At 38.0% G+C, this 14259-nt stretch overlaps 1 protein-coding gene and 1 non-coding gene across 2 annotated transcripts; both read left to right on the top strand.

Annotated features, from left to right (window-relative positions):
- Positions 1 to 7500: 7500 nt before the first annotated feature.
- LOC126726517 (uncharacterized protein ycf23-like) lies at positions 7501 to 13513 on the top strand. Its single transcript, XM_050431791.1, has 9 exons — positions 7501 to 7787; positions 10015 to 10080; positions 10646 to 10720; positions 11034 to 11096; positions 11246 to 11305; positions 11874 to 11963; positions 12048 to 12155; positions 12934 to 13056; positions 13261 to 13513. The coding sequence occupies exons 1-9, from the start codon at positions 7590 to 7592 to the stop codon at positions 13390 to 13392; spliced, it is 915 nt and encodes a 304-aa protein (XP_050287748.1). The 5' UTR covers positions 7501 to 7589; the 3' UTR covers positions 13393 to 13513.
- Positions 8188 to 8261, top strand: TRNAN-GUU (transfer RNA asparagine (anticodon GUU)). Its single transcript has one exon. It is a non-coding gene; the product is annotated as a tRNA-Asn (tRNA).
- Positions 13514 to 14259: the final 746 nt, after the last annotated feature.

Here is a 14259-nt window from a genome sequence, read left to right as displayed (position 1 = left end):
CCGTTGAGAGAGAGCAGCAATAACTTTACCTGAAGCATCACGGATCACCACTCCAAGTCATGCTGGGGCTTTGAACTGAGGGGCTTGGGCTGACAGAAAATCTTGGAAGTAGAGAGCAAGCTAAACTTCGGAGTCTTGGCAAATCAACCACATGCTCATCAACTCTGCCCGAATTTCTTCTATTCCAAATTAACCAAAAACACATTGCCAACAGGTTTCTATTTATGCGATCTTTCATTGAAAATACCATTCCCAACAAGTCAGCAAAGCAAAAGAACTCATACCTTAGCATCTTTTTTAGCAAAGCTTCAGGTTCCCAGACCACAAAGAGTGAAGGACAAGACCATAGAACATAGATTGTGTCCTCATAGCCTGCTTTACACTCTGGACAGATGGTCGTGGTCACAACATTTCGTCTCCATAGGTTGCAAAGAGTTGGGATTGCGTTGTGTGCAGCTCGCCAAAGCAAGTGCTTAACTCTGTTAGACACTTGGAGATTCCAAATACCATTCCACAAAGTGCTGTTGGGGCCCTGATTCGAGCAGTTTGGTTTCAAACTTCTCTCCACTCTTGCTAGCAGGTGATAGGCACCTATGAAGCACGGGTGCGTTTCCGAATTTGGGTGCGGGTGCAGGATTCAGCAATTTTTAAAAAAATAGGGTGCAGATACAGCGGGGTGTGGCAATTGAAAAATTATTAAAAATATTTTTATTTATATTTTCTATATATTGCTAAGCATACCTTTTCACATTATATAAATATATACCAAATTTAAGAACAAAAGTAGATAATAACTAAAACATTATGTTCATAAATTTAAACCCATGTCACAACTCACAACATTACAGGCAGCTTATATAAAAAAATTAAAAAAATCAAATCACAATGAGTAATAGATGTGAGAGGATAATGGAGGGTGAGAAACTGAGAATGAAAGCTTTGATACCTAAGTTGAGAGTTGGGTCGGTGAGCTTGAGAGTTGAAACTTGAAACCGAGTGATGGAGATGGTGGAGACAAAGAGCAGAGAGGCTGTGAGTGAGACTTTGAATTGTCTTAGGCTCTGAGTATGGGTCTGTGAGAGAGAGAGGGGAGATGGAGAGCAAAGAGGGGAGGCAGAGAGCACAGAGCCAAGAGGAAGAGGAGAGCAAAGGTCGAAAAACAAAATGGTAGAGAGTTTAGAGTTTTCCGTTTACAGCTTGGGTTGAAACGGTGCGTTTTGCACCTTTTTTTAATGTTTAACTTGAATTTCGGCTTGAATTAGCCGTATCGGCACTGGTACGACCTGAATCTGCCTATTTCGGCAGTTCCAGCCTATACGACCCGATTCAACACAAATCAGCCCAAGTCGGCTCGTATCAAGAAACGAAAAAAAAAAAAAAAAAAGACACAGCACTAACGCGAGATCACCCACCGCACGCCACGTCAGGCTCCGTTGTAGGGACTCTGTAGCCACGTCAATGCTTCATAGATTAGCACTCCGAGTGGTGTTGCTTCCACTTGTTGATGGGAGCCAAACATACTTGTCTGGGATAGCCCGATTGCTCAAAGGAATGCCCAAAATCATGTTTGCTTCATGTCCTAAAAACTCCTGCCTTACTAGATCAGTCTACCATGAATAGGACTCTTCATCCATTAAAGCACTAACACTCGAGGCAGGGGGGAGCACAGCAGGTGGAGAGGTAATCCTAACAGCAGGTAGTTTAGGCAGTCATCTGTCTGACCTGATCTGGACAGATTTGCCATCACCAATCATCCACACTGAACCCAAAGACAGGACATGACGCGCTTGTAAAATGCTCTTCCAAGCATAGGACCCTTTATTTAAGCTTTCATAGTCCATAATTGAGCAATCTGGAAAGAACTTCACTTTAAAAACTTTGTGGAAAAGGGTGTCCTCACAATTTTTTAGTCTCCACACTTGTTTAGAGAAAAGAGAGTTATTGAAGATACTCAAGTCTCGAAAGCCCATACCCCCTTCATTCTTTGGTCGACACATTTTCTCCCAACTTACCCAATGGATTTTTCGCTGCTTACCTCGATAACCCCACCAAAATTTTCTGATTAGAGACTCAATATCTTTGATAAGTCCTTTTGGGAGCTTAAAACAAGACATAGTATAAGTGCGAATTGCTTGGATGACTGCCTTAATAAGGATTTCACGCCCAGCTTGAGACAATAGCTTCTCCTTCCAACCTTTTACCTTCCTCCAAATCCTCTCCTTAATGATGCTAAAGGATTTTTTCTTCTCACGGCCAACCAAGGATGGGAGCCTTAAGTATTGTTCAAACCTTTGCATAGCCGGGACTCCTAAAAAAACTAATATGGCATTCCGAGTACTGTGAGGAGTATTGGAGCTGAAAAAGATACTTGTTTTACTTTGATTAATGCTCTGGCCTAAAACCTGTTCGTACATGTGAAGTAAAGACTGAATGGAAACACATTCAGCTACGGTGGCTTTGCAGAAAAGTAGGCTATCATCCGTAAATAAGAGATGAGAAACTCTAGGGCCCGCCGCACAAAGAGAAACACCCCTAATACTCCCATTGACTTCAGCTCTCTAGAGTAAGGCATGTAGGCCTTCCATGATCAATAAGAAAAGGTATAGGGAGAGTAGGTTGCCTTGGCGCAAGCCCCTTGTGGGTGAGATGAGACCATGTGGCTGTCCATTAAGTAGAATTGAGTAGGTTACAGATTTAACACATGCTAGAACGAGATCCACCCATCTTAAACTAAAACCCATCTTCAGTATAATTTTTTCTAGAAACACCCACTCCACTCGATCGTACGCTTTACTCATGTCAAGCTTTAAAGCCATATACCCCATCTTACTTGTTCATTTTGCTTTCAAAAAGTGCAAAGTCTTGTGAGCGATTAAAATATTATCAGTAATAATCCTCTCAAACGTGAACGCACTCTGAAACTTAGAAATTAGGTGAAGGAGCAAAGGTTTTAACCGATTTGCTAAGACTTTGGCTATAAGCTTATACAATACATTACTCAAGCTAATGGGTCTAAAATCAACAACCCTCCTCGGACTCTATTTCTTGGGAATAAGAATAAAAAAAATGTGATTGAGATTTTCTGGAATTTTACCTGAGTTAAGCACTACTAACACAGCATTTAAGACCTCTACCCCCACTTTGCTCCAATACTGCATGTAAAATAGTGGTGGGAGTCCATCAGGACCTGGGGCCGTGGCTGATTCCATCTGGTTTAGAGCTGCTTCGACTTCCCTCGCTTCAAAAGGCCTAAGCAAATCCTCATTAATAGCCAGTGTAACCTTTTCTTCAACTCCAAATAGGACTGGTTCCAACTGGGTAGGATTTGCATAGGAGAAAAGATGCGAGTCAATTTGAGATTCGCTCTCAATCCAATCACCAAAATTATCCTTTAGGCCTTAAATAAAGTTTCTTTTATTTCTTTCAGTGGTGCAACAATGGAAGTACTTTGTATTTTGATCACCATAACAAAGCTAATCTGTTTTGAATCTTTAACTCCACATACATTCCTCCAAATCCATAAGCGTCCTTATTTCATCATTTAAAACTTTTAGACTCTCCTTACCACCCCCAGCCATAGACCAAGCCTCTGCCTTCTCTAAGAGCTTTCTCTTTTGAGCCAACTTCCACCTTATATTACCAAAGACTTTCCTATTCCATGAACTCAATTAGGTTTGACAATTGCTAACTTTCAACAAAACATTTCCCATTGGATCATCAGCAGACCCCATATCCCAGGCTAAATGGACAACCCCTTCACACCTTTCGTCTTTTAGCCACATTGCTTCGAACCTAAAAGGTCTCTGTGGTCTATAGAAGCAACTATACACATCACCAGAAACTAACCAAATGGGTTTATGGTCAGAAGAAAAACCTGGTAGGTGATGTAGTCGAGCCGTGGGGAATTTTAGCATCCAATCTGAGGAGAGCTCTATCAAGTCTAACCTACACCACTGGTCCTTCAAAACGCCTATTACTCCAAGTTAAGGGCAAACCCGAAAATCCCAAATCCTTCAAAGCACAGAAGTCCAAACACTCTCAAAAAGCCTTCATCTGACTCTATGGCCTAATCAAACCACCCGATTTTTCACCCAGAAAAATAATCTCGTTGAACTCGCCAATGTATGCCCACGGCAAATCGAGTTAGGTAGCTAGGTGGCAAAGCAACATCCAAGAGTCTTCCCGGTTAGCGGCTTCAAGAGCTCCGTAGAACCCCGTGAAATGCCAGGCATCATCAACTCTTGGATTCACCACTACGTTAATATGATGAAGGGAATAGGTTCGAATGTGAAGATCGATCACATTCATCCATTGCAAAGCAAGACCCCCACTCCGATTCTTTTGAGGGACAATGAATATGTTGTCAAAATTCAGACAGCACCGAAGACGCTCAAGGTAGGACCTTTTCTTCTGCGTTTCCATCAGAAAAACCAGCTTGGGACCTTTTGCTTTCACCAACTTCGAAAGCTCACGAACTCATCGGTGGTTCCCAAGCCCCCAGCAATTCGAACTCAAGCAATTCATGGCGAGCGGCAGGGCTGGGAAGCAGCCACCATCGATGAGGTTTCGAGGGGAAGGGAGACATAAGGGCTCACAGCTCTTCTTTTTTGTCCTTGAGGGTCAGAGGTCTCAAGTGGAGGATGCTCCCTCTTTTGACTCAGCGTAACACCTCTAGAAGCTTCGAGATTGGACTTACCACGGGGTTTGGGCACTTTAACATGGAGTTTGGACTTCAACTTCCTCAGAGACCCATCTTGGTTTGACAAATCCTGAAGGGGGTTTCTTTGGTCACATTGGCTATAGTTTGGGCTAGAGAAATTGGGCTTCACCGCCTTAGGCCCATCGGGGAAATTGGACTGGGTTGTTAGGGACTGATCTTCATCACCCATGGGGGGAAATTCAAAAAATCCAGGTTGGTTGATTCTACTTCCAGATATTACGTTGTCTACACTATCAAATTTCAAAAGATCATGATCAATTTCCTAAAGTTTCGCAAGAAAAGGGTCACCCTTAACAAATGGACCCATGTTTCTCGTTCGCAATATAAGGGATGATTTTTTTGAGGTAACATCCAGCTCCTCTCCTAGAATCTCGTTAGCATTGACTGGGACAGCTTCTGCACTTAAATGGGAAGAATTCACCAAAGGAGTGGACTTTTCTGCATTTTGCACTCCACCAGTTGTCAAATTCCCTTGATCTAGCGTGGTAGGTTGGCAGGGGGTAATATTAGCATTAATGATGTCCTCGTAAGTATCCATTTCCATAATAGGACTTGCTACTTCCAGCGATGCCGCACCAAGGCTACCCTCCGCTATCTGCTCATACCCATCCCCACTAGCTCCATTTCTTTGCCTATCAACACTCTCATAGAACCCTAGAATGAAAACAACAGGTTTGTAATAATTCCTATATGGAGCTACTGTCAGAATTGTCTATATTGTTTTTGATCCAATGTAAGTGAGCATTTGCTACAAATTCACAAAACACAATCCTTATCATCGTGATCCAGTCTACCACACCAGTAGCAGATGTTTGGGAGGCATTCATACTTAAAACTTACCCAATGCTTTCTATCGTTCTCCAAGGTAATCAAACGTCCACGACACAGGGGCAAGGAGACATCCAGACTCACCTTGACACACATGAATCGTCCCCCATCCTCTTCAACACCTCTTATGGACTGGCACACAACTCCAACAATGTCACAAATGGATTCGGCGACTTCCTTTGCCATATACCTTAGCGGAATATCGTGAACTTGAACCCAAAAAGTAGCGTGGTTAAACTCGAGATCGTTGATCAAAACATCATTCTCGTATCATTGTAAAACCACTAAATGCTTGTTAAAACACCATGGTTCACTCTGGAAAATCCGATCCACGTCCCTTTGATTCTTGAACACGAACAAGACCAAGTGGTCCTCAAGGTTACAAATCTTAAACCCATCGGTGGATCGCCAAAGCTGTCTAAAGGTCTTGGCAACGGCTTCCATATTCAGCACCCTTTTAGTTAAAAACTTGGCAGCAATAATAAACTCCGATGACCTATGTTGATTTTGGAGTGAAAACTTGTTGCCTTCTCTCTCATTAAGGGAGAGATTACTCCAGGTATTTGTCAACTCCTCCATGGGTAGCTGGGATAAAAAGGATAACAAGATAGAGACAAAAGGAAGAAAAAAAATTGTTTCCCACACCCCACAAAAAGGAGGAAAAACCACTAGCTCCAAGGAATAAACTTGTTACACCTAGAGAACACAGGCACCTTCAGAAGAAGGGACAAACCAATGCTACAGCCTAAGAGAAGGTGGAGAGAAAACCACTCGTTCTTAGCGACAGAGAAACCTCCTGAATCTGCTTGCAACTGAATATTCAGCCATTTTTAAGGCTCCAGTGCAACTATTATGTAGAAGTTGACAAGGGAGAACCATCAATTATACTTTAGTGGGGCCAAATTATTTTGAAACAATAAAACTGCATGTTCAGCAAACAAACAAATAAAGTAGATTATCCACACAAACAAACAAACAAAAAACAAGTAGATTATCCCAACGCATTAATCTCACCTGTCAATCAACAAGGTCCAATATAAAACTGTACAATCCATAAATCATAGCCCGGTCCAAGATCAAGGCCCATATAAGTCAAACCCACCTGAGTTATACCGAATACTGCCGAAAGGCCTGAACCAACCATCAGCAATACCAAACAATGATGAAAGGCCCGAACAGGGCATAGTCCGAACCAATCACCACAAGATATCGCCGAAGACATGATATAATGTCTTGGGGAAATCCGTCTACCGAACACTAATCTAGAGGCTAGCGCAAGTTCCAATAAAGTCATTTCAGAAGTGTGCAATGGGTCCCGTCTGATTAAGAATATGGAGTAGAGAATGATCCACATGCTTGGGGAAGACCACCCCTCATGATGGCAAACCCACTAATGGAAGGCTATAAAAGGGGGAAGAGGGGTGTGAGAAGGAGGTTAAAAATTAGGGGAGAGAGATACAAGCATGGTGAGTAAAAAGCCTTCTTGGGAAGAAAGAGATCCGGTTCGAATTTCCTTGGAAAAGAGGGGGATCATTCATATAGCAAGGAAAAGAGAAGCATAACTCTAACCTATCCATCATAGAAGCAACGTTGCCAACTTTTAGACCTCCCATTGTTGGATACCCTTAACCCACAATACAAATAAATTAAGGGATAAAGCGGGGAAGCCTCTGTCTTTTGGGCTGATCCACTATATAAACAAACAAAAATACTCTTTAACCAACTAAAAAAAAAAAAATTAAATACCATCATTTTGGCAAAAATTAAAAGTTAGTGAACTGAAATAACAAAACTGAAACTTATAAAATTAAAACGATAAAAGTTGAAACTTGAGGGTCAATTTTGATTTTCATTTTTCTTTTTTCTTTTTTTATTGAATATGTACAACAGGTTTTACTACCGTATTGGGAAACTGAACCGACCAAAATATCTTATCAAATATCGACTAGTTTATCTCTTCCCTCCAACTCCATCCACACCTAGTCTCTACACTCTCTACACTCTACTAACTCACTCTAGTCATAGAAACAGACACAGACACATGATGCATTCCTCAATCTGCATTCCCACACTTTCAAAACTCAACCTGAACCACAACCCTTTTCTGGGTGACTGTCTCTCATCAAGACCATCTTTACCACTCACTCTCATAAGAAGAGCCTCTCTAAGTACCCGTGCTCTTCTCTCACCTACCAAACATGCAGTGTTGAAGGACTTTCAAGAACGAAGAGCTCTCAAGGTAATTCTAACCCACTTCCCATTTCTCTTATCACTTTTCTCAGTTTTCTTTTGGTTATTTTTCTATGTTCTTTTTTTTTTTTTTTTTGCTTTATTTTCTTGGGAACTTTAAAACAGTTTCTTTTTTGTGCAATCAAATAGAGGAATAACCCCAACACTAAATTTCGCTCTCCTCTTTATTCTAGTTTTAATTTTTCCTCTGAATATTTTTTCTCTAACATGGGGTATAGAAGGTGCTAAAATAACCATGTTATTTTTGGAAATTATGTTTTTTTTAACAAATTCGTGTTTTTTTTTTTTTTTAATTTTTTTTTATTTAATTCAGAAGCGGCCGAACTTTGAGATGTTCCAGCAATATCTATATATTTATAAAAATATTCATTGAATTAGTTTATCAACAAGCTGGAATAGCTCAGTTGGTTAGAGCGTGTGGCTGTTAACCACAAGGTCGGAGGTTCAAGCCCTCCTTCTAGCGTTTTTCGCATTGAGCTTTCTTTTGAACCATTAAATCTATTTTATACAATTGAACCTTGAACCATTAAATCTTTTTTTTGTTTTTAATGTTTTCATTAAAGAAATTTTGAACGATTAAATCTATTTTTTATTATATTTTCATCTATTTTTATACAATTTTGAAATGCAATTGAACCTTGAACCATTAAATCTATTTTTTATATTATATTTTCATCTATTTTTATACAATTGAACCTTGCACCATCAAATCTTTTTTTATTGTTACTTTTTCAGTAAAGGAATTTTGAACCGTTAAATCTTTTTTTTTTTCATCTTTTTTTATGCAATTGAACCATTATATTTAGTAGTTCTTTTTTTAATGTTTTCATCTATAAAAGGAATTGTTTATATTTAGTGTAAGGACCGAACTTGAGTTCCTAACCCAGCAAGTGGATGGACTTTGGCCCAAGAGGCCCAAAATAATGAATTTGTAAAGGAATGGGTTGGAAAACTGGGTTTTAGTTGATCAAACAACAATATAGATAAGCTTGATGACAAAGAGATAAAAATGGACTATTATGAAATGAAGAAAGAACGTCCTTGGCAAAATCCGAGGACAATAGTTCTAATATAATGTTCTTGGAAAGTGTTACAAATTTGATTATGGATTGCTATGGTATTTCTCCTTTCCAATCTCCAATCCCCTTTTCTTGTTCTCTCTCGTCTTCTTTTATACTCTTCTCCCTTTTCACCTCCATCGTCCACCTATATGCTAAATGGTTAGGGCTGATACTTGTTCCATCAACCCTTCTCATAAGTCCTCAAGTAATAGCTGTAAGGCTGAAATACACTGTTCAAATATTACTTCTACATTAATGCGGCCAGGGGATTAGCTGCAGTGCATTTAATGCGGAAGCAACAGCTTTCTCCTCAGATATTTTGGGGCTCATCCTTATCTTATATCTCTGTAGTGCTTGTTCGCCCCAAATGTATTTCAGGGATTGTCATCTTTGCTGTCAGTCCATTTTCCAGGACCTCGGCCAAGTTCGGCCGAGGAAGTTTTCATCCTCGACACACTTCCTGGAGCCTTTAGGACCAAACCCCACCTTTTATTTATCAGCGCAATCTCCTCTAACGAATACATCTCATCCTCGGGCAGATCTTTGTTCTCGGCTTGAGCCATAGGCCCAATATATGAATAAATAATGCACTTCTGGGCCCAAGGACCCTACATTTAGTATTTAGTATCTATAAATATATATAATTAATCTATAAAAGGAATTATTGTCTAATTTTGCGTCATGTGTCTTATCTAATTTTTTTTAATTTTTGTTCTAGATGAGTTATAGTCCATTTGGATTGAGAGGGAGTAGAGTAGATTTAGCACAAAATTAACTTATTTTTAGCCAACTCTACTCTACTCCCCTTCACTCCCCCTCCTTCCCCCTTCCTTCCAAACAGGCCATTAATGTTGTGCAAAAGAGGAAGAGTCTAATATAAATAAACCATCAAAAACCCAATAAACCAAAAAAAAAAAAAAGTAAACTCATGTGTATATCCAAAAAAAAACTAAAATAAAAAATAAAAAGAAAGAGAGCAAAACTCATCTATGACTTAAAAAATGCGTAACTCTTACACTTAGATAATTTGAACTCATATATGTGTGTAATCGAATTGTGAACGTTTTTAGTTATACCATGCATATGCACGAGTTATACACTAGTTTACATAATGGTGTCATTTACTAATTAGCTCCATAGTTGTGTCCTTTACAGATTATCTCAGGATTACAAAATTTCAATAGAGACAATGTTGCTTCTGTTGTTACTGCTGCCGAGAAGGTTGGTTTAATATTAATAATATCTTGGCTACCCTTAGTTACATATTTAAGACGACCTGCATCAATTACTGAATCAATCAATGAATATGTTATAATTGTTTGCACATTGCATTGTTGTTCCTTTAGTTTTACTGTAAGCAATTTGCATGCATTTTCCAGGGTTTGCTTTAGAATTAGTCACAAAAGTTTTGACTTCTGCAATAATTGTGCTTTCGGCTACTCCTTTTTCATTTCAATAGCTTAGCTCTTCACAATATAGTAAAAACCACATTTTTATTCAAATTATCATGAATGGATTAATAAAATGAAATTGATCTGTAAACCACATTACTTGCCTTTGCTTAATATGTTTCTTACAAGTTACAAGCAACATTTGGTGAATGTTCTTCTCAAAGTCTGACCTTTTACATGAACCATAGCAGTGTTTTGTGCCAATGTGCTTTTAATTTAGTTTCTTCATAAGTTCATAGCATCCAAGTTTTAATTTGCTTCTTTAACAGATTTCAATTTGCCTCTACGGATCACCCTAACTTATAATTCATCTTATCATGTTATCAAACATACAGGGAGGAGCAACTCATGTGGATATAGCTTGTGACCCAGATTTAGTGAAGCTTGCCATTAATTTAACTTCTCTTCCGGTAAATTTGTACTCTTTAAAGGGAAATCTTGATTATTTGCTTTGATTGTACATTAAGGGGAAAGATTCTAAATATTTTTCTGTCACCACATATCTGCATGTACTTTATGTGGCACAGAAGCATCATATAATGTCATTTGGCTTTAAATATTGGTGTTTTGATAATTAACTTCCCTAAATACATTATTTTCAGCTCTTTTTAACAAAGCAGCCTTAATTTTCTTGAGAAGGTGCTAATGTATGTAACCAGAAAGATGTTGAAAATTTTTATAGCAGCTCATCTTTTGTGAATGAAAGATGTCTCCCTCTTGCAGGTTTGTGTTTCTTCAGTGGATCCAGCAGCATTTCAAGCTGCTGTTGAAGCAGGAGCACTAATGGTTTGACCACAAAATTTTTACTTTAATCCTGAATTTCAGTCCATAAGCTTGAAACTCTGACTCAGTGCCTCCTTACTAGAGCACTGCAAGATCTAAAAGAGTATAACAAAGCAGTTAAATTGTATTAATAAAACTGATGGTATGTGCAGGTTGAGATTGGAAACTATGATTCATTCTATGAGATGGGTTTGGTTTTCTCTCCAGAGCAGGTATAAGATTTAATAATTCTCCATAATAAAGTATAACACAATGGAATGATAGTTTGTCTTCATTGTGTAAACTGCCCAATTTGCTAATGCAACAGATATTATAAGTTGAGGAACCTTAGAATAGAACCCAAATAGACAGGCACTTTTTGGGAATGTCCTTATGGTTACGTTTGGATTTGAGGATTCAAAATTCAAGCGATATGTAGAACAATTGATACTATAAATTGGTTAATATAAATTTAAAAACATGTGATGATTTGAGTTTTGGCAATCTAGCTCAAACAGAAACACTTGTGATATTATTGATTTGAAATGACTTCTTACAGCTAATTATGTCAAATCGACATATTAATAAAGCTCAAATCCATCCATAAATTTCAGGATTTTAAGAACTAACTTAATCAGTCTTCACTATACCCCTCATAGTCTGCCAGCAAAAAATAAAAATCATTCCTATCAATTTTCTGTCATTTATTAAGAAGAATTCCTACAATTCTTTTGGATTCCTACTGTTAAAGAAGGTTGCCATGGTTTCTCCTTTCTTTTTTTGTTGAGTACTGTTTCTCAGATATTGAATCTAGCAAAGGAGACTAAGAGCATTCTTCCATCTGTGACTTTATCAGTAACTGTACCTCACACACTAGGCCTACCCGATCAGGTAACAAGCAGCGCTTCTACCAAAAAAGTGTTCCATGTCTCCACCGTGCTTTTCATTTAATCTTAGTATCTGAAAAACAAACAGGTCAAGCTGGCAGAGATGCTGGAACAGGAAGGTGTTGACATCATTCAAACAGAAGGAGGGAAATGTTCAAATCCTTCAAAATCAGGTGTTCTTGGTTTGATTGAGAAGGTAACACAAAAGAATTTTAAATAAATTCTTTTATTATACAGTAATTTAAATTTCCCACAAAAACAAAAAGAGATTATGTATACAAAATATGGTAAGTATTTGCAGAAAGATATGGCCTACTTTATTAGTGCTGTGCTGAATGCAGGTTCAGAGAATGAACGCTTGAAATTAGCAAAACTGAAAAATGACTCACTAAACAGTATAGTACTTCTTCCGAACATTTTAGGGTGACTATTGGGCCCAAAAGCTTAAGTTGTCAAGAAACAGTAAATTCAATCTTTTAACCATTATTCATTCACCTATTCCAATACCATAATAAACAGCCGTTAGTCCCAAAGGTTTAAGCTAATAGGAAATAGTGAATTAAAAATTGTTTAGCCGGCCCAAATGTCCTGCATCATCAACTGACATCTTGTAACAAGTCAAGAATGCTTTATGGGGAAGTACTTGTTCCTCATTCTTCTTTGCTGATGCTTGTACATGCCTTGCCTCAAAATATCTCGTGACACTAATAGTTAGTGGTCAAATTAAAATTTAATTGGTTATCTAACCACGGATGCTGTTATCTAAATCCAAAGAGATTTTTTTTTTAATCGTGTACAGAAATTGATCTGCATTAGTGAATAAGTTGTCTGTAATGGCAGCCGGGGTGCAAAATGCAATAGGCATAGCTATTAGGTCTTCTTTGAAGTTCACATTGAAAAGATTGACTCAGGGTTAACTAAATAACAATTCTGTTATTAACTAATGAACTTGCTTGCCATATTGGTAACTATAGGCCACACCAACACTAGCTGCCGCATATTCCATTTCACGGGCTGTCAAGATTCCTGTCATGTGTTCATCTGGACTCAGCGCAGTTACAGCGCCAATGGCCATCACAGCAGGGGCTGCGGGTGTGGTATGTAACACATGCATTGTTGTTTTATCTCTAAGAAATTGTAATACACCCGTCTTGAAAACTTTTGATTGGTAAATGCAATTCAAGAACTTTTACAGGACTGAAACTGTGATCTCACACATGCTGAAATTTTAAGACTTCTATTTTGTTCCTTTTTTTTCTGAGATCACTAATATTAGTATCATCTATCATGTATGAACACAGGGTGTAGGTTCAGCAGTGAACAAGCTTAATGATGTGGTTGCAATGATCGCAGAGGTCAGAAGTATTGCCAATTCATTAGAGGCATCAGCTGGTAGACACAACACATCTGAAGCAAGAGCTTTGAGACTGTAATTGGAGCATGTAGACATATTGGAATCCCTTTCATAAGAATAAAAACTACATACAACATGTAGCCATATTCTTTTTGTTTTCCTTTTCCCATCTTCTCTTACATATGAAGTGATTTCTGACCTGTTCCAGTTATATAATACACAAATCCTGCATGTACTAGAGAGAGATGTAACATAGCCTTGAGTGTCAATGATATTGAGCCCAACATACTCCCACACGTTCAAAATGAAAGAAAATAATTTATAATATACAGGCAATGATTGTCTCACACTCTCAATATCTTCACTCCATACAACATCGAACAACCATTTATAAATTATGGACATTAAGGGCTCGTTTGGTAATATTGTTCTAGTAACGTTGTTTATATTTTTTAGAAATGCGTGTCGATCAAAAAATGTGTGAAAATACGTATAATATTATTTAAACACTGAAAACTGTTGTTTAAAATACACTATCAAACCCCTAAGTATTCACATTTTTCAGACTGATGTCCGATGTGCATGGAATGTAAACAATAAATTGTCTAAAGTGAGTCCTGCCAGACAACGATGAGAATGAAATGCACAAGGACTAGCAAGATTCATTTTGATCCTTCAATTTACCATTAACTAAAGTGCAGGCAATATTATCTTTCTTTTCTTTTATTTTTTCTTTTTTTTCTTTTTTTAGTAAAAGCAGGCAATGTTATCAAAACAATAGTAATCTCTAAACCGGCCATGCAACGGTTTACTTGCATAATGGTAAGATTCAATATCTTTTGTAGATTGAAAGTGTGCAATATCTTAGGCTTGTTAAAAATTAAGAATAGTTGTAAAAATATTTAGAAGTTAACAAAAAAATTGATCAATCAATTTTATCTAGCAT

Source organism: Quercus robur, chromosome 5 (genome assembly GCF_932294415.1).
Source record: "Quercus robur chromosome 5, dhQueRobu3.1, whole genome shotgun sequence".
NCBI lineage: Eukaryota > Viridiplantae > Streptophyta > Magnoliopsida > Fagales > Fagaceae > Quercus > Quercus robur.
Note: the sequence above shows the minus strand (reverse complement) of the source record. Positions and strands in the feature narration are given on the sequence as shown.